Raw genomic sequence first — 20,178 nt, 5'->3', positions numbered from 1 at the left:
CTTTGCATATCAACACTGGCGGGGGGCCCAAGGCCTAAAAACAGTAACCTGGAAAGTCAACAACAAAAAAAGCCACAATGGAGAGCTGTAGTATAGTTCTTTGGGCTACTGATGCTCACTTTTGCTCAGCAGCTGCATTTTTATCATCACTGAAATGTATCAGGTTAGAAAGGGACAGTTGACATATTTTAACAGGGTAGCAAAAAGTGTTCCCACGGTGAAAGACCTTTTAAGCCTGGTATAATTTCAAAAGATTATAAGATTCAAAGTAATTTATTAGAAGGTATTTTTCTGTTTCCTTGTAGATTTACCTTCTTAGCGAGATTTTACTCATGCCTATATATATATATATATTTTTAAAGTTATTTTCTTTTTTTAATTTTATTTTTGGCTGTGTTGGGTCTTTGTTGCTGCATGGGGGCTTTCTCTAGTTGCGGCGAGCAGGGGCTACTCTTTGTTGTGGTGCGCGGGCTTCTCATTGCTGTGGCTTCTCTTTTTGCGGAGCACAGGCTTTAGGCACGTGGGCTTCAGTAGTTGTGGCACGCGGGCTCAGTAGTTGTGGCTCACGGGCTCTAGAGTGCAGGCTCAGTAGTTGTGGCGCACGGGCTTAGTTGCTCTGCGGCATGTGGGATCTTCCTGGACCAGGGATTGAACCCACATCCCCTGCATTGGAAGGCGGATTCTTTTTTTTTTTTTCGGTATGCGGGCCTCTCACTGTTGTGGCCTCTCCCGTTGCGGAACACAGGCTCTGGACGCGCAGGCTCAGCAGCCATGGCTCACAGGCCCAGCCGCTCTGTGGCATGTGGGATCTTCCCGGACCAGGCACGAACCCGTGTCCCCTGCATCGGCAGGCAGACTCTCAACCACTGCGCCACCAGGGAAGCCCGGAAGGTGGATTCTTAACCACTGAGCGCGCCACCAGGGAAGTCACATTTATGCTGTTATTAAAGTTGAAATTAATTTATGATAAATTATTATAAAATTGATTACATTTCTTGATCACATATCAGCTAATATGAAGGAAAGGGGGCCCGAGAGGAAGTGTCTCAGAAACATACTTGTGGCAGGGAAGAGTCTGAGATTAAAAATATGCCGATGTTACCCAAAAGGAGGATAACTAGAAGTAACCACATACAGAACAGGCTCCTTACAAAGAGAGCATGGAACAGAATGGATGCCACCCTAAGCTGCAGACAACTGCCTTGTTGTTCTGTCAGATCAGCGGCTAAATCTGTCACAGAGGCACAGCAAGCGCCATAAATCTGTTTCACCACAACTAGCTACATGAGTTTACGGTTTCAAAAACTCCAAGGAGACATTTGCCAGCGAAGACAGCTAACCGGAGTCAACAGAGCAAGGAGAGAGGCAGCCCTTCTTACAGTAAAAACGCCACATCGTTGCAACCAAGATCTAAACATCTCCAGTCCTTGCCTAGTGGGACGTGGACACTGAGCTTCTCTTTGATCAATGCCAAGTTCTTTTATTCTAGAGGCAGCCATGTCTTTTTATGTTGACTGGGATCACAATTATCGACAAGAAAAATACGAAGACCTTAAGGTGGGCACGCAATTGAACTGGGGTCGAGCTCCAGAGCCTGAAAGGAAATCAAGCAATAAGAACAAACCAAAGCTGTGATTACATCTGGTCAGGTTATTAACGAATGGGCCTTCCCTTATAATGCGATGCCAGCTACCAGAAGAGTTAAATACAGATCCACAGGGACCACATGCACAAGGCTGGCTTAAGTGACATGATCATGCCAGTAGACATTTCATGAAACTATTCAAATACTAGTGCAACTGGTTCACATTAGGCTCAAACAAAAGTGGGGAGTATGTAATATGAGCTAATTCCTTAGTCACTCAAACCCTAAGACATGGTTGGAAACCAACACACTCCCCCCTGTGACCACAGCTACACAAATTATTTAAGCTCAAGCTAGTTCCAGGGCTTTCCCTGACCACATCAATGCTTGCACACCATGCTTCAGCTTGAAGTGCTCTTTTAAAGCATCGTTTTAACACCCTGAACAGCTAGACATAGTGAGGAGATTTTAGTAGGCTCTCCTCATCCCCCGAGCGCTTCACGAATAACAACACATGCCCACAAAGGCCCACTGTGCCCACCGCACTTGAGCAGAGTCCAGTGAATACATACTAGAAGATGCAATCGGCACCAGAGACTGGACGGAAAAAGAAGCACTCTCTCCCCCGACGCTGAAGAAGCCCACAGCTTTGAGTCATGAAAAGAAAGATGCCTCCGCTCACAGAGCTTCACCGTACAGCTGCCACCACCGGCCTAACCTGCTTCGCAGGATCCAGGTCAGCAGGCAGCATTCCCGTCCTAATTGCTCCCTGCGACTCTCCAGGTTTGTCATGGGATTACAGGTCTGTCAGCTGAAGGGCTTTAGAGCCATCCTTTCAGAAGGCACAATGTCTCCAAGAAATACAGGCACTGCTCCACCCAGAAACGAAGCTCTCTGCTTGGCAGACAGCTCATATACCGATCGTGGGAACCAAAAGAACCAGCTCTTCTCCAAACTAAGGCTCAAATAACCCTTGTGTTTAGCCCCATAAAACCTACCATCCACGAAGCTTGTAGGCCTCTGGGATGTCAGGGTTCACAATGACGGTACTCGAAGACAGTACAGAGAGGCTCCGTCCACCAAAATCAGAAACTCTGGCTCCTTTGATCGCCATCACGGGTTGTCTAGAACCATCAAATCTATCAGCCTGCATAACGACAAAGACACCAAACAAATACAAACAATTGTCACTAGCGGGAAGAATGCACAAAACATTTTTACAGAAAACAAGGGAAACAGCCAACAGTAGAGTGAACGCAATAAATGGCACATGGAATCTATACAAGAGACTCGCACACATCAAAACTAATCGAGAATTAGAGGAAGGAGCGTTTCACTATGTGAAATCTAAATCAGCAAATCTCACAGAAGTAAGTCAAATAAAGGTTTTCAAATACTCCCCAGATAGTCCAACCCTTCATTAGGAAGGGTCTACACAGCCGACATGGCCAAAGCCCCACCGCTTCCGGGGCAAGACCACCACCCTGGAAGCTCTTTACGTCTTTGCCTCTCCGCACGTGCTCTGACCTCTCAACGCGGGTACTCACATCTTCTCCCCACAGAGTAGCATTCACCACTTTCCCTGACATGTCCATCAAATAGATATTCCTCTTAGAGACTTCTCTGTTGTTAGACTTCACTGTGATTTTAGTGACATCTTCATAGCTCTTGCAGATTCCGATTATGTCTAAAACACAGGCACAACATTTTAGCAAGAGATGGTCAAGGCTCCCATTACAGCATGACCAGAGGTTGGACAGCAAGCACGGGAGTCTCATGCCTCCCCTATGTGTTGCAAACAGAACTAATAATCACCACTCTCTTCATTCTCGCACACATACTTACCTACAAGTGAGTCTTTAGGCTTGTTCTCTAGGTCACCAACCCCTGTGAAATCAAACTGGACTGTGGGTAAATGATGACCATCTTCACAGGGCATGACAGAAGTCTCATTATTGAAGGTCATCTCATAGTCGTTTTTGACGGCTGTGAACTGTTTGTTGGCAATCTTCAGGGTGCCTTTAGAGAAGTAATAGACCTGTAAAAGAGGCCAAGCTATGGAACGTGCGATAGGCCATCAAATTGGATATAAAAACCCTTTACAGATCACATAGCTCTCCAACAGACAGCATCCCTTCACCCCATCGCTCGGCTGTTCCCGTTCTAGACTCCATGCTACTGTACCTTGTTCACATCAATAAGAGGAAAGAACTTGTCCGCTTGCTCGTTGAAAGCAGTCGCTCTGATTTCGCCCTGCAGAAGCATGCGAGAACAGGTTAGAATTGGGGAGTTCAAGTTTTACCAGTGAAAAACAGGACATCTTAGTGTCAAAATGACATCTTTAAAGCAGTAGCACAGTCACCCCAGAAACACACAGTTCACAGTCACATATTCAAGTTAGTAACCCTGATGAAACAACCCAAGTTTAACTGGTTGATCCCGTTACTGTGCTTCGTTAACCTCAAGTTAGAAACCTAAAAAAATAAATAAATAAAAATTTTCGAACACTGAGTGACACGACCGAAGCCCCCAGGGAAGTGTGCTGAGCCACTGTGATTCACCAGTTTCCCTCATGTTTGCACCCAGCGAGGAATTGCTTCATACTCAGGAGTCACTGCCAAAAATGTTAAAAACAAGTCATACTTTCAAGTTGCTTGTGATTGGATTTTCACTTTTACTTTTCCATCAGTCAAAATGCTACAGATGGAGAAGAAACTTAAATTAACAGCTGAATTTTTAGCCAAATGACAGATGATACCAATAATTTGGTTAAAAAAAAAATTAGGTTCTGACACCGATTCTGCCCTCACAGTCAATACATTTTAGGGTATTATCCCATCTTTGAAAAAAAATAAAATAAAATAAAAACAAACCAACTGTTATTTTCGGCCCTGTTAGAGGTTTCAACAAATAGGAAATATGCAGCAGTTTGAAAAGAATGCTTGAAGTATACATTAGGAGTTATAAACAAAACTAATGGGGCTTCCCTGGTGGCGCAGTGGTTGAGAGTACGCCTGCCGATGCAGGGGACACGGGTTTGTGCCCCAGTCCGGGAGGATCCCACATGCCGCGGAGCGGCTGGGCCCGTGAGCCATGGCCGCTGAGCCTGCGCGTCCGGAGCCTGTGCTCCACAATGGGAGAGGCCACAACAGTGAGAGGTCCGCGTACCGCAAAACAAAAAACAAAAAACAAAAAAAAAACCCTAATGGACAGAGAAATAGCATGACAAGACTTTGTGGAGACTCCACAACATGGCTTTTTCGTCTCTTCATCATGGTTTGGTCTTGTTTAAGAAAAGCATATAGAGGGACTTCCCTGGTGGTGCAGTGGTTAAGAATCCGCCTGCCAATGCAGGGGACAAGGGTTTGATCCCTGGTCTGGAAAGATCCCACATGCCACGGAGCAACTAAGCCCGTGTGCCACAACTACTGAGCCTGCACTCTAGAGCCCACGAGCTACAACTACTGAAGCCCGCGCGCCTAGAGCCCGTGCTCCGCAACAAGAGAAGCAACCGCGACGAGAAGCCTGTGCACCGCAACGAAGAGTAGCCCCCGCTTGTCACAATTAGAGAAAGCCTGTGTGCAGCAGTGAAGACCCAACACAGCCAAAAATAAATAAATAAATTTATTAAAAAAAAAAAAAAAAGAAAGAAAAGAAAAGCATATACTGTCTGCACAGCCAGAATCCATCTCCCACAGAACCGATCACTTATCACATATCAAGGCTGCTTCATGCCTTCTGCTGTGGCCCAAAGCTCCACTTGGCTCCTAAGCAGACATAACCCCCGGGGCTTCGACTAAGGCTGCCAGCAAGTCAGACAGTGTCTCTGGTTTCTCCTGCCCGTGAAGCTACTTACCTTTAGAAAACTAATTTCTACTGCTACAAATGCGTTTGTTTGAGATCAAGGATTTTATTTATGATTTTAACCCTTTGCCCCCAGACAGCATCAGAAGACTACAATAGAAGAAAAACAAGAAGAATCGTGTTTCTTCTTGGCTTACTATTGTTTTTCACCTCACAGTCCTGCACAGAGATGAGCCCTGTTTCTCAGAGTCGAAGACTCCTCTTTCCCCACTTGACAAATACTCACACTCTCATCAACTAGTTCTATAGAGAAGAGTTTCCCTTCCCCTCGGGAATTGCTCCAGGTACGGATCTGACTTTTGTTGGTAACACGAGCACAAATAGTCCACCTAAAAACCAAATAGATTATATTAGTGTTTGGAGTCTTACCTGGGAAAGATCTGAAAGGTTCCCTATCATCTTCTTATAGCCTTTCTTATCTTATGCATATTCCATTTTTCAGTGTAAGCTGTATTTTAATCCAGCTAATTAAAACCCCACGATGACATCCAGGTTTGACAGTTTGTAGAATAAGCAAATAGTAAAACACACAAGGTGATTTAACACTGACTCATTCTCCTGTCAAATAAGTAAATTTATGAACGCTCTCCCTTCTCCAAAAAGCATCACCAAGGCAACACTATCCCCTTAATGAAAGGTTCTCAGCTAGAAAATGCAGTAATACCAGCAATTATATTTTGCCACTATTTTCAATCATGGGAACTGATATAACTGACGTCAAACTTCTGTCTCGTTTCCAAGACACACTGAATACAAATACAGGGGTATGGAACGCGGTGTTGGTTCAGGCACCAAAAGAAAACACTCTCAAGCACTATGACCTCAGACAGAGGCCACTAAGAAAGGAGATACGAGGTCTGACACCCAGTCCTAGGGCCCATCCTGAGCGGAGGTGCTGGCACATTAGCTACCTTACTCATAATTTCACAGGGGAACAGATCTGCCCTATATTGCAAAGAACTGAAGAACAAACAAAAACATAGCTGAAAGAATTCTGAAACGAGTACTCACTAATTTTCCACAGCTAAAATTAATTTTGAATGGAAAGAAGTCATATAAAAGAAATATCTGTTCAGGCTATATTACTATGGTTAATACAAACAGCACAGATTCTTTTAGCCAACTAAATCAGAGTAATAATTTTTAGACTAAAAGTCACCTATTTATATGATAAGATGAAATACCTTCTGAATTAGAAAATTTATTCTTACTCATAGGACTACCAACTGATTCTTGAAACATTAAATCTTTTAAATTTCAAATTCTTTTAAAACGAATGAAATTCCATAGGCTATGAATGATTGCTCTTTTTGCCATTCTTTTATTGAGAGTTAAAGGTTGCCACAATTTGTTATCTCCTCCCCCTCTAGAGAAAAAAAAAAGGAGGAAACCTATTTTATGTGTGGTAATCCTGAAGTTCACATATAAGTAACTCAAGAGCCCATAATAACCTCTTATATTCTTTTCTAAGTCCCTTCTAAACTTATTCCATGAAATAACTCACTTGGACTGGTAAGGGGTGAGGCTGGCAATGGGTACCACTTTGGCCTGTGTTGCCCCGGAGCTGTTCCCTAGGCTGGTACCTCCAGGTTTTGCAAATGTCTTTGAGGCACCAAAAGTCTTAGATACAGTAGAACCTTTCAAAACAAACACAAAGAAGGACAATCATTATTTTATTTAAATTTTATAGTAAGTTTTGCAAGAACTCTCAATTACTAGTGACATCACACAAGATGAGAGACAAAGTTTTTCCTTTTAAATAATCAAGAGATTTGGACATCAAACAGAGACTGAAACAGGAGGCTAGAGGCAGATCTAGGAAGAAGGCTGGGCACACAGATGTTCACGACTGTATCTGCTGACTTACAGCCTGAGGTCGAGATAATAATGGTAATGAATCCAGACACTGCTATTTCGGAGGTCAACCCTCTTAAACTTTTCCCGTGTTATCAACAGGCAGGATAATGGGTCAGAGAAAGAAAATCAACCTTCTTGACTAGTAAAACTGATGACAAGTCACTAGTTGCATAAGAGAAAAAGCAAAAGGAAATGCTAGGAATTAAGGGACACAGTGGGTGAACCACTCGAGGTGAAGGATACCTATCATAAACATATCGCCTCAAAACATCCCCAGAAAACTCCCAGTTCTCCACTGGTCTTACAGGCACGGAAAGTCTAGAATGAAGTTTACGGGATTGGGTTTAGTTGGGAGCAAAGGGCAAGAATCAGTTCTCGGTTCAAGACAAGTAGGTGGCTGGCTTTCGTGACCCCTTCTTGACTCCTTTATCCAAGCCTAAGAAGCTGTCTTGCACTTGGGAAGGATATGTAGTTACGTAAAGCCTGGAAGCAGATGAAATCTTTTACATGCACGCTGTTTCTATAAAGCTTCAACCTCCAAATTCAGAAAAGATAATTTAGTCCAATGATTTCATATATTCTATATCAAAACATTTCTTCAGAATGGCATCTGGCTAGAAATGTAAATCTTCCATTACTTGGCATTTATTTATTGAGTTTCCACAGCCCATACTGCACTATTCTAGGCATTTGTAGCACTTAGTAAAAGATATACATACACGGTCCCAGATCTTCAAATTTTCTCTTCTAACTGGGGAGTCAAGAAACGACTACACACACAACAGTAACAATTACCTCAAGGTGACACAAGGAAGCACACATACTCTATTTATGATATTTATGATATATTTATGATACTCTATTTAGAATATTTATGTGTGCGTCTATATACATACCTAGTATACAATACACAATTCTATAAAACACACACACATCCAGTTTTCATGCTGGCAGGCAGCCTCCCCTCCATACACTTCCAGTCCTTTTCCTTTCAGCACCCAGTTATGTGTTTAGGGAATGTTAACTGATTTTTTAAAATCAATCTCAATATAAGCCAAAGATAGACAACTGGAAAGATAAACCCGTAGGGGTGGGGGGTGGGAAGAAGAATAACATACTATTTGTATTCTAGCCTAAGGAAGTAACTTTTAGGGTCTTTACCATTTTAGATAAGCTATTCTACCACCCCCCCTCCAACAGTACCTAATTTGAGAGTTCTGTATAAATAGATCCACTTAGAACGGGAGATGGATAGAAGATAGCTAGCTCTTGCAAGGTGGATAAAAACATCAAAGACTAATGGGGAAAAAGACTTATGTCCTGCTAGTTTCAGAGAAACATTAGTGATGTCTTAACCCTGCTTTTCTTAGAATCTTAGCATTGAGAAATAGAAACTAATAGTTGAGGGGAGGGGAATAGGTGGTGTATGTGAAGCTGGGACAGAAAAAAGAAACTCTAAAAATAAATTCCAACCGAACTCTACAAATCATAATTTTCAATGGCGACATCCCACATGAGGAGGTTCCTAAAGCAAAGGCCAGAAAGTAAACAAGATGATTCCATTACAGCCTCTCAGGACGCGCTGAAGAGAAAGTTAAAAAGAAGAAACTATTTCTCATCCGTGAGACAGAGAAGCAGGACCTATGACCAACATAAATGGTACTGTCTTCAAGCTAAGATAAATACCCACAAGAGCCCCAGATGGGAAACCTGGAGACAGACAAGTCAAATTTAATAAGCAGATCCTAAAGAGTTAAAAGGTGAGAATTTGAAAGGTATGTCATTCACAAAGTCAAGAGGGTGTAAGTGAGAAACTACCAGATAAACTGTTAACAAAGAACAGTGTATAATTCTGATTTTTTATAAAAAAGCATATTAAGTATCTTTAAAAGACAGTCTTTAATCATTTTTTCAATCACACACTTTACAATAATTCCAGGAAGAATTGGAATTATTCTTTGCAAGAAGCAACTGTCATGAACAGCATTCCGAAAACTCCCTTTAGTCTCAGATTAAATTTCAAACCATCATTCGAAAGCCTGACACACACAATCAGCGTGCATCCTCACGTGGCAGCCTTACCCACTCCCGAGCTCCCATTCTGTTGCTGGGGCCTGCTGGCTGGTGGACTGGCTGCTGAGACTGGAGGAGGAACTGCTGGCTGCTGTCCTTGTCCTGGTGATCAAAAGAGAAAGACCATTTTAGTGCAAGTAATTTGGGTTAAGAGACTTAAACTTAAGTAGAAGAAATACTCTGAGAAAGTGTAAATTTGTGATTTTGTCAAAGACTCTTGTGGGTTGGAATTCATGCTGGGGCACTCAACTGCATGCAGCGAATGTGCTAGGGGTTCACACTTATGTTTTCATTACCTAAAAGGTTGGCTCCATTTACCTCTCACCTGCTTATAATTGATAGCTTTGGGTTTTAATGAGGTTCTCCCCTAAAGCCTTGCCCATTTCTCCCACCTGAACCTGAAGTAAAGTCACTGAGCTGAATCTGTGACATTACCACTATTTCCATAGCAACAAATCGATGTTATCAACAGAACTGTGTTCACGGCAGGATCTATCAGAAGAAAAAGCTGGGTGGTAACAAAAACCTAAAAGCAGTTCAATTGTCTCTGAAGTGCTCCTGCTTCAAAGGGAAAGAAGACATTCAGAAAGGATTCTACCCTTTCCTTCCCAAACAAAGCAACCTTATTTTGCAACTGACAGTTGGTGGAAAATAAGAGTTGAAAGCGCCTTCGGTACTGTGAAGGCTAGTGAACTGTCACAGCAGGAGAGATGAGGATGGAGTTCAGAAGCAGCTGTGGCGGGGAGACAGTAAGATTAAAAGGAAAAGGAGGGGAAACGAACATGTCTCTCAAGCATAAAATAAGAAATGCCACACCATCAGAGTATTTATTTGCCCCTCACCCCTTCTACAAATGTTTATGAAACTGAAGAATGTTAAAATTGCAAAAATACACTTAATTTTAAAAAAATCATAGATTTATGGAATTTGATGTTGCCTTTGTGATTGGCACTAAAAGTAGAAGTCAACCCAATCCGGGCTGCTCACTAAGAGTGCTTGCAGCACACAAGTGCAGCTCAAAACATATCCTAGAGAGCCCTTAGAACAGACATGGTGAGCAGCCCTGGAAAAGCTCCCTGCCTGCTGCCTTGCCTCTGCTTCTTCCACCACTGAGTTTATTCCTGCTGGGTTTTCCAAGGCCCTAACTCACATGGGCACACTGCACACTGATTTCCTTTCCTCCTGCCAAAGTTACTCTTAACTGGTACAACTAAATGGGAGTTAACAGTGCCTTTAAAGAGTAAAATTAATTTAGCATCAAATTAAAAGGGTTAAACATAACTGATTATTTAGTTCTTCCTACAGAGAGAAAAACTGAGAGGCCTCATTTACAGGGAAAAAAGAGCCAAGGTTACTGACAATGAATTTTTGTGTTTACGTTTTAGCTTTTCCATTACCTCTGAATTTACAGAGTGTCATATGAGATTGCTTGGGAGGACTGTTCTCCTTTGACAATGTGTCTCATGAAGGAACATTCTGAAATTCTACAGTGAACCTTTTTTTAAATCAGTAGGGAAAAGATGAGTTGCTCAGTAAACAGTATTGAGGCCAAGTGGTTGGAAAAAAATTAATCTGTAATTTTTTTTTTTTTTTTTGGCTGCGTTGGGTCTTCATTGCTGCGCACAGGCTTTCTCTAGTTGCAGCAAGCGGGGGCTACTCCTTGTTGCAGTGCGGTGGCTTCTCATTGCGGTGGCTTCTCTCTTTTTTTTTTTTTTTGCGGTACGCGGGCCTCTCACTGTTGTGGCCTTTCCCGTTGCGGAGCACAGGCTCTGGACACGCAGGCTCAGCGGCCATGGCTCACGGGGCCAGCTGCTCCGCGGCATGTGGGATCTTCCCGGACCGGGGCACGAACCCGTATCCCCTGCATCGGCAGGCAGACTCTCAACCACTGCGCCACCAGGGAACCCCGGGTGGCTTCTCTTGTTGCGGAGCACGGGCTCTCTAGGAGCATGGGCTTCAGTAGTTGCAGCACAGGGGCTCAGCAGTTGAGGCACACAGGCCCTAGAGGGCGTGGGCTTCAGTAGTTGTGGCACATGGGCTCAGTAGTTGTGGCTCCCGGGCTCAGGAGTTGTGGTTCGCAGGCTCTAGAGCACAGGCTCAGCAGCTGTGGCGCACGGGCCTAGCTGCTCCACAGCATGTGGGATCTTCCCTGAACAGGGCTCAAACCCGTGTCCCCTGCATTGGCAGGCGGATTCTTCACCACTGTGCCACCAGGGAAGTCCCTTAATCTGTATTTTTACCTGCTTCATGAAATTTTATTCAAATGAACCAAAAGATTTAAACATTCAAAGATAGAACCATGAAGATACACAAATCCCTGCTATACTCCACCCTAGTTCCTCCCCCTCCCACTGTCTCAAACACATCTACACTCTCAAGTCCCTTCCTCCTCTCCACGCCCGCTTCTCCAAGTATCTTGCTGAACAGGACATGGTCACAGGATCTTGCTGATCTCTTACATTCATTTCCATCAAAATGTAACTAACCTTTATGAGGTATCTATAGTAGAACGGTGGTTACCAGGGACTGGTGGGAGTGGGGAGCGACTGTTTAATGGGTACAGAGTTTCAGTTTGGGGTGATGAAAGAGCTCTGGAGGTGGATGGTGGTGGCGGTTGCACAACAATGACTGTACTGAACGTCACTGAACGATACAACACTTAAAAAATGACTAAGATGTCAATTTTATGTTATGTGTATTTTACCACAATTTTTTAAAATGTAACTTATCTATTTACCTATTGCAAGATCAATATTTTTAAACATTTTAACATATGGATTAAAATTAATGCTATAATTTCTTTTTAGTAGTACATAATATAATGGTATAGTTTTATAATCATTGGATTCTTAGAGTCAATGAAAATAGTATATTTAACAAGACTCCAATTAGGCCCTGTAATAGACATGTTCATAATAGCTACAATTTTCTGAATGCTTACTATGTACCAGGTACAAGGTTAAGTGCATTATTCCATTTACTCTTTAGCTCTCTATATAAAATATATATAGATAACATTACTGTACTCATTTAACAGATGAAAAAAAGTGGGTTTAAGAGGTCAAGGAACTTGCCCAGAGTCACACAGGAAGAGATAGAACCTAATCTCGAACCCAGGTTTGTCTGACTAGATCTATTCAACTTCACCACCATCCAGTTAATTTTTAATCCTAAGCAACCAATTCTGGAAGCCAGAACTCTAATGATATAAAACATAACTAATAACCACAATATCTGGTAGTTAGGAAAAGCTACTAATCCATTTATTAGAGCAATCCCTAATTCCTGCTTTGGACCACATTTGTAAATCTGGCACAAGAGACAGGAGACATTCCCAAGCCAAATGGATGGCAAGAACGTTGGTGCATTCTAAATAGCAACAAGTGCCCTTCAATTTAATGCGCTGCAATACAACCAAAGACCGGAAGACGTAAAAGACATCAGTACACAACTAAATAATCATCTTCCTGAGAATTAAAATTATACCCCAAAGCAGTAATACAGATATTCAACTTCTGATAATCTTCAGTTTTATGTCACCTGCAAACCAAATCATTCCAATAAGGTGGATCAAGGTCATAATTCTTAGACCTTTTCGCTGTATGCTAGCTTCCTATCGCCGGCTCTGACCCGGGAGGGATATAGGATATTTAAAAGCAGACTCCAGCTCCTCAAGTTACTTGCACTCACACCTATCACTTTTATTATCATTATAATAGTAAGTGAGCCACCAGCTAAGAAAAATCAGCCAACAGACAACAGAGTATACAGAGTAACAAAAAACTCAATTTCTACCAACAATTACTTTCTTAACAACCACCACGAAGAATTTAAGGAAGAGTCAATCCAATAATTACAATTTCTTATTGGCAGAAAATGGACAGAGTTAGGCTGAAAAAAATTCCAGCTAGTATCTTTCAATAATAAGTGATACTAATAGCTAAGCAACAAGTTAAGAAATTTAAGTCTAAGTATAATACTGTGGTTAGAAATAGTGTACGTTCATAGAACTAATATACATACTGATTAAAAAATATATAATGGTAAATGTGGGAGATTTAAAGCCATCCAACCCAATACTGTATGAAAAATGAACTGTGTTTGAAATTTTACTTGTCACATTTTGAAAATTCTGTAAGTATCTTTACTTAATGTGGTACTAGTACCATGAGACAATTTCAATGCACATTTTGGAATTCCTCTGCCTATTTCTGGGCTGGGTCTAGTGAGTCAGGTCATCTGATACGTCACAGGTCTGGGTTAGGTGCTAGGAGGATACAAATCTAACTTTAGTTCTCTATCCACTAATAACAGTCCCCTTGCTTTCCGATAGACAATTAGAAACCATTTCTGTCAAATACACCCATAAGGTAGTAGTCACTATGACAAAACTACTTTCATGATGGCCCAAGTAACAATGTTGTTATTGATCCGGTTACAATGAAATTCAACAGCAAATACTCCTTAACAGCAAAATTCTGTCTCATCCCTCTGCACTTTAACAGACCCTGAAGAAAGGGAAGAGCCAGAGGAACTGGGTATTGAGACAAAGGAGTGTTTTCCATAGTTGTATAGTTCTGACCTCAAGTGGTAAGCATCTTTTAACCCTTTCATCCCATCTTTACCTCAAATACTTTTGCCCCTGAAAGGCAAAACGTCCAAAGCAACCATTCAATTAAATACAACATAAAAAATGTAAGAAATCTGGCCAAAGGTGCTAAGCTGAGCATAATCATCTCTCCCTCACCCCTACGGCATCCGAAGATTTCATAGAGATGCTAAGTATCACTTTGTCTTGACTCTCCTTCCTAAAAGCTGAGAATAAGATAACCAACGTGCTCATTTTAACAAAGTTTTACTAATGCAAAACAATTGTGATGTTCCAATTTAATATTTTAGAATTCTACCTGAATAGCCTCCAGCTTTCCCTTTCCAATTTAAAACACCAAATTATTATGTTTGGTGTAGGTAAAAATTAAATCTAGAATGTTTCATTTCTGGAAGAAGCATGGTGATGACCTACTCCAAAACCTTCCCACTTCTAAAAATCAGAGAGCAACAAGAAGAATGAGTACCCGTCCCATAAACAAACATCCCACATACAGACTGCATCTTTAGTGAAACTAGGGGAAAAAGACAAATTCAAAGTATGTGAAAGTGAAGCCCAAAACACCACAAATCAAGACATCACAACTGTAAGAGAGAAGCAGCATGGATGATTTAAATACAAACAATGAAACTGCACAAGTACTAGAATAAAACATGGGTGAATACCTTTATAGCTCAGTGAGGAAGACCTTTCTAACTATGGCTCAAAACCCCAAAGTCATAAAAAAAACAGAAGAACTGGAAAATTCAACTTCATAAAAACAAAAGTAAACTGCTGCATAGCAAAAAAAACCCATAAGCAAAGTCAGAAAGACGTTGTAATTCATATCAGAGACAAAGGACTAATTCCTCTATTTTTTCTTAAAGAACTCTCTTAAAAATTGAGAAGAAAAAGATACACAACCCACAAGAAAAATGGACAACACAACAGTTCACAGAGAATAAAAAGCCCTTAAATATTTAAAAGGATGCTAACCTTGCTCAGAATACAAATTAAACACTACATTGAGATGCGAGTTTTCATCTATCAGATTGGTAAAAAAAATCAAAAGATTAGCAACATACTCTGTTGGCATAGCTGTGAAGAAACCAGTATTTTCACATACTGCTGGAATGCAAAATGATACTATGCTATGGAGGGAACCCAAGCGTATCTACCTACCACAAAGGCATTTATCCATTGATCCAACAATCTCACCTCTGGCAATCAAATCCCCTCTGACCATGTACCTGCATATGTATAAAGCTATCTGCTGCAGCACTGTTTTAATAGCCAGAGTATGGAAACACCCAAGTGCCCATCAATAAAGGGCTGCTTAAACTATGGAATAGTCACACAACAGAACACTCTATACTGTTAAAAAAATAAATAAAAATAAGGAAGATCTCTAAGTATATTTACGAAAATATCTCTAGGCCGAAATTTTTAAAAAACACAACAGGATAAAAAAAAGAGACAGGATAGTGTACATAGTATCCTGCCTTTGGTGTAAGCAAAGTGGATTATGAATGAAAATATATAATTAATGTATTTGGTTATATTTTCATTAAGAACCACCTGAAGGGGGAATTCCCTGGTGGTCCAGTGGTTAGGACTCCAGGCTTCCACTGTAGGGGGCCCAGGTTCAATCCCTGGTCGGGGAACTAAGATCCTGCAGCTGCATGGCATGGCCACAAAACAAACAAACAAACAAACAAACAAAACAAAAAACCACCTGAAGGGACTTTCCCGGTGGCACAGTGGTTAAGAATCCACCTGCCAATTCAGGGGACATGGGTTCGAGCCCTGGTCTGGGAAGATCCCATATGCCATGGAGCAACTAAGCCCATGCGCCACAACTACTGAGCCTGCACTCTAGAGCCCACAAGCCACAACTACTGAGCCCGTGTGTCACAAGTACTGAAGCCTACGTGCCTAGAGCTTGTGCTCCGCAACAAGAGAAGCCACTGCAATGAGAAGCCCGCGTACCGCAACAAAGAGTAGCCCCTGCTCGCCACAACTAGAGAAAGCCTGCGCACAGCAATGAAGACCCAACACAGCCAAAAGTAAAAAAAAAAAATTAATTAAAAAAAAAAGATGTGGTCTATATATACAATGGAAAGCAAAAGCTTCATTCTTTGAAAAGGTCCATAAAATTGATAAACCCCTAGTCAGACTTATCAGGAAAAAAAAGACACAAATCACCAATATCAGGTCTAAAAGAGGCGACATCACCACAGTTTCTACAGACGCTGAAAGGATAATAAGGGACTGTATTTATTTTATCCAATCTAATAGTTTCTGTCTTTTAATTGGAACATTTATTCTATTTACTTTGATATAGGCCAATAAATTCAACAACTTAAATAACGTGGTCAGATTTCTTGCAACACACAATCAATGTGAATGACTATGTATCTGTTACAGAAACTGCATTTGTAGTTTAAAGCCGTTCCATAAAAAAATATATCTGTATCAGCGCCAGATGGTTTCACTGGTAAACTCTACGGAATATTTAAGGAAGAATTAATACCAATTCCACATAAACTCTTGCATAAAATTTAAGAGGGAACACTTTCTAACTCATTCTCTGAGGCCAGGATTACTATGATACCAAAATTAGACAAGGTATGACAAAATTACAGACCAATACCCCTCATAATATAGATGTAAAAATTCTAAACAGGGCTTCCCTGGTGGCGCAGTGGTTGGGAGTTTGCCTGCTAATGCAGGGGACATGGGTTCAAGCCCTGGTCTGGGAGGATCCCACATGCCGCGGAGCAACTGGGCCCGTGAGCCACAACTACTGAGCCTGCACATCTGGAGCCTGTGCTCCGTAACAAGAGAGGCCGCGATAGTGAGAGGCCCGTGCACCGTGATGAAGAGTGGCCCGCGCACCGCGATGAAGAGTGGCCCCCGCTTGCCACAACTAGAGAAAGTCCTCGCACAGAAACGAAGACCCAACACAGCAAAAATAAATAAATTAATAAACTCCTACCCCCAACATCTTCTTTAAAAAAAAAAAAAAAATTCTAAACAAAATCACGTCAAGTGGATTTGCTTGATTTAGCAAATCAAATCCAACAATACATAAAAAGTAGAAAGAGATCATGACATAATACGTACCCCAGAAATCATAGATTGGTTTAGCATTCAAAAATTAATGAATGTAATTAACCAATGAAAAAAGAAAAACGATATGATCATCAACAGACACAGAAAAAAATTTGACAAAATTCACCTTTTATTCCTGATAAAAACTCTCAGCAACCGAGGAATAGAAGTAAAGTTCCTCATAGTGATAAAAAGAATCGATGAAAAACCTACAGCTAACATAATATAATACTTAAAGGAACAAGATGTAATAGTTAAAGGAACAAGACAAAAATGACCAGTAAGGGTTAATATTTTTTCTTATGTATTGGCCATTTGTTTTCCTTCTACTGTGAAGTGTTTCTTCTCATCCAATGCCTGCTTTCCTACTGGAGAATTTTTCCTTGAAAAAAATAGTATCAATAATAATAATAATAAATATAAAAAAATTTTCCCTTGTAAAAAATTTAGTAAATATTAAAGACTAACACTTTGTCAGACTTATCTTTTGTAACTATTTTATCCTAGTTTATGTTTGCACACCTTTCTATTTCTAACATGCAAAATTTTAAATTTTAATGTAATCAAATATTGTGAATTATTCCAATCCATTTATAGAGCCCCATTCTCTTTTATTTCTTTAAAATATTTATTTTATTTTTATTTATTTATTTTGGCTGTGCCAGGTCTTAGTTGCGGCATGCAGGATCTTCATTGCGGCATGTGGACTCCTTAGTTGCAGCATGGGGATGCCTTAGTTGCGGCATGCATGTGAGATCTAGTTCCCCGCCCAGGGATCGAACCTGGGCCCCCGGCATTGGGAGCGCAGAGTCTTACCAGCTGCACCACCAGTGAAGCCCCCCATTCTCTTTATTTATTTATTTTTTTAAAATTATTTTTGGCTGCGTTGGGTCTTCATTGCTGCGTGCGGGCTTCTCATTGCAGTGGCTTCTCTTGTTGCGGAGCACGGGCTCTAGGCGCGCGGGCTTCAGCAGTTGTGGCTCATGGGCTCTAGAGTGCAGGCTCAGTAGTTGTGAAGCACGGGCTTAGTTGCTCCACGGCATGTGGGATGTTGCTGGACCAGGGATCGAACCCGTGTTCCCTGAATTGGCAGGTGGATTCTTAACCACTGCACCACCAGGGAGGTCCCTAGTTTTATTTTTAATGGTTTCATTTTTTAACTTTTTAAACAAATCTGGAATTTATCTTGGTGAACAATGAGGCTCTAATTTTTTTTTTTTTTGGCCGTGCCGCACGGCTTGTGGGATCCTAGTTCCCAGACCAGAAATTGAACCCGGGCCCTCAGCAGTGAGAGCATGGATTCCTAACCACTGGACCACCAGGTAATTCCCTCTAATTTTATGTTTATTTGACTTGATGGAGGGGCAGACAAGCCTTCTCGAGTCAGTGATTTGATGATTCTTTGACTTTTTTTCTAAACTATTATTGTCTCTCTTGTTCAAAGTAATTAAAATTTTCTGATTTCATTGGGCTTTCCTATATATTTTCACAAGAAAATAAAAGTTATTATCAAGAGATAATCACTGTTGAAAGGATTCTGGAAAGACAGCAGAGTAGGAAGCACCAGGAATCTATCTCTCAACCTAGACTACAACTGCCCTGGCAGAATTCGTCTGTTGTAACTACTTTGAATTCAGAAGTCTATAGAAGGCTTGCAACTTCAAAGGAAGGCTTGGTTGGTGAATTTCCACCAATACCAGCCCTTAGCACAGTAACAGCTACCCATTCCCCACCCCTCAGCCATGTGGCACACAGCAGTGGACCTGTTCCTGGAGCAGCCTGCACACAGTTTCTGGAACTGAGGTGGGCAGAAAGGACCCTGTCCTCCATATACTGGGGATCTGTGCTGTGAATGCTGCTTCTGATCACAGAGGTGCAAAGAGACAGTGACCACTGCGGTTGCTTCCTCCAGTGTTGCAAGCCCTAAGCCCTCTGATGCAGTGCCTTCCAGGGATTTAAAGGGCTGGCACTCTTTCTTCCCATTTCATTTTTCTCTTCTTCCCCTTTTGGGAGGCCGACATTAAAGACTAAGATATTCAAAATAACTGCTAGAGGGGCTGGAGGTCGAACTAATTACCAATGATTCAATCAATCATGCCCAAGTAAGGAAGCCTCCATAAAAACCCCAAAGGGCAGGATTTGGGGAGCCTCTGTTGGTGAACACATGAAGGTCCAAGGCAGATGGCACACCCTGAGGGCATGGAAGCTCTGCACCCCTTTCCCCATACCTCGCCTTATGCCTGCCCTTCTACCTCACTGTTCCTGAGTTATAGCCTTTGTAATAAACCGGTAATCTAGTAAGTAAATTGTTTCTCTGAGTTCTGTGAGCCACTCTAGCAAATCACTCTAATTGAACCTGAGGAGGGAGCTGTAGGAAGCTACAATTTACAGCTAGCTGGTCAGAAGCACAGATAACAACCTGGACTTACTTTTTTATTTTTTTTTAATTTTATCTATTTATTTTTGGCTGCATTGGGTCTTTGTTGCTGCACGCGGGCTTTCTCTAGCTGCGGTGCACAGGGGCTACTCTTCGCTGCGGTGCGCGGGCTTCTCATTGCGGTGGCTTCTCTTGTTGTGGAGCACGGGCTCTAGAGACGTAGACTTCAGTAGTTGCGGAGTGTGGGCTCAGTAGTTGTGGCTTGTGGGCTCTAGAGCACAGGCTCAGCAGTTGTGGCGCACGGGCTTAGTTGCACCGCGGCATGTGGGATCTTCCCGGACCAGGGCTCGAACCTGTGTCCCCTGCACTGACAGGTGGATTCTTAACTACTGCGCCACCAGGGAAGTCCCAGCCTGGACTCTGGACTGAAGGGGAGCGGGTGTGAGGGGTGGAGGCAGTCCAGTGGAACTGAGCCCTTACCCTGTGAAATCTGAGGCTAACTCCAGGTAGCTAGTGTCAGAACTAAATTGAATTGTAGGAGACCCAGCTGGTGTCCACAGAGAACTGGAGAATCGCTTATCAGGGGGAAGAAAAAAAACCCCATACATCTGGTCACAGAAGAGCCAGAAGTATGTACGACTGTTGTGTGTAGAGAAAAACAGAGGAGAGGTTTTCCTTTACAGAGTCCTACCATCATTTCTTCAGTATTGAAAAAAAAGA

General features: G+C 41.9%; 1 protein-coding gene across 2 annotated transcripts in view; it reads right to left on the bottom strand.

Moving 5' to 3' along the window:
• RPA1 (replication protein A1) overlaps window positions 1–20,178 on the bottom strand; it is a 56,343-nt gene that overhangs the window by 11,751 nt on the left and 24,414 nt on the right. For both annotated transcript variants that reach the window (XM_030861843.3, XM_060290520.2), the window contains 7 exons: window positions 9,389–9,481; window positions 6,954–7,086; window positions 5,676–5,778; window positions 3,770–3,838; window positions 3,431–3,623; window positions 3,133–3,272; window positions 2,584–2,732 (listed from right to left, as the gene is read on the bottom strand). In XM_030861843.3, the coding sequence (XP_030717703.1) occupies window positions 2,584–2,732; window positions 3,133–3,272; window positions 3,431–3,623; window positions 3,770–3,838; window positions 5,676–5,778; window positions 6,954–7,086; window positions 9,389–9,481 (880 nt within the window). The remainder of the gene's footprint in view (window positions 1–2,583; window positions 2,733–3,132; window positions 3,273–3,430; window positions 3,624–3,769; window positions 3,839–5,675; window positions 5,779–6,953; window positions 7,087–9,388; window positions 9,482–20,178) is intronic.

The sequence above is a fragment of the Globicephala melas genome, chromosome 20 (genome assembly GCF_963455315.2).
Source record: "Globicephala melas chromosome 20, mGloMel1.2, whole genome shotgun sequence".
Classification (NCBI taxonomy): Eukaryota; Metazoa; Chordata; class Mammalia; order Artiodactyla; family Delphinidae; genus Globicephala; species Globicephala melas.
This window is presented reverse-complemented; position numbering and strand designations above follow the sequence as displayed.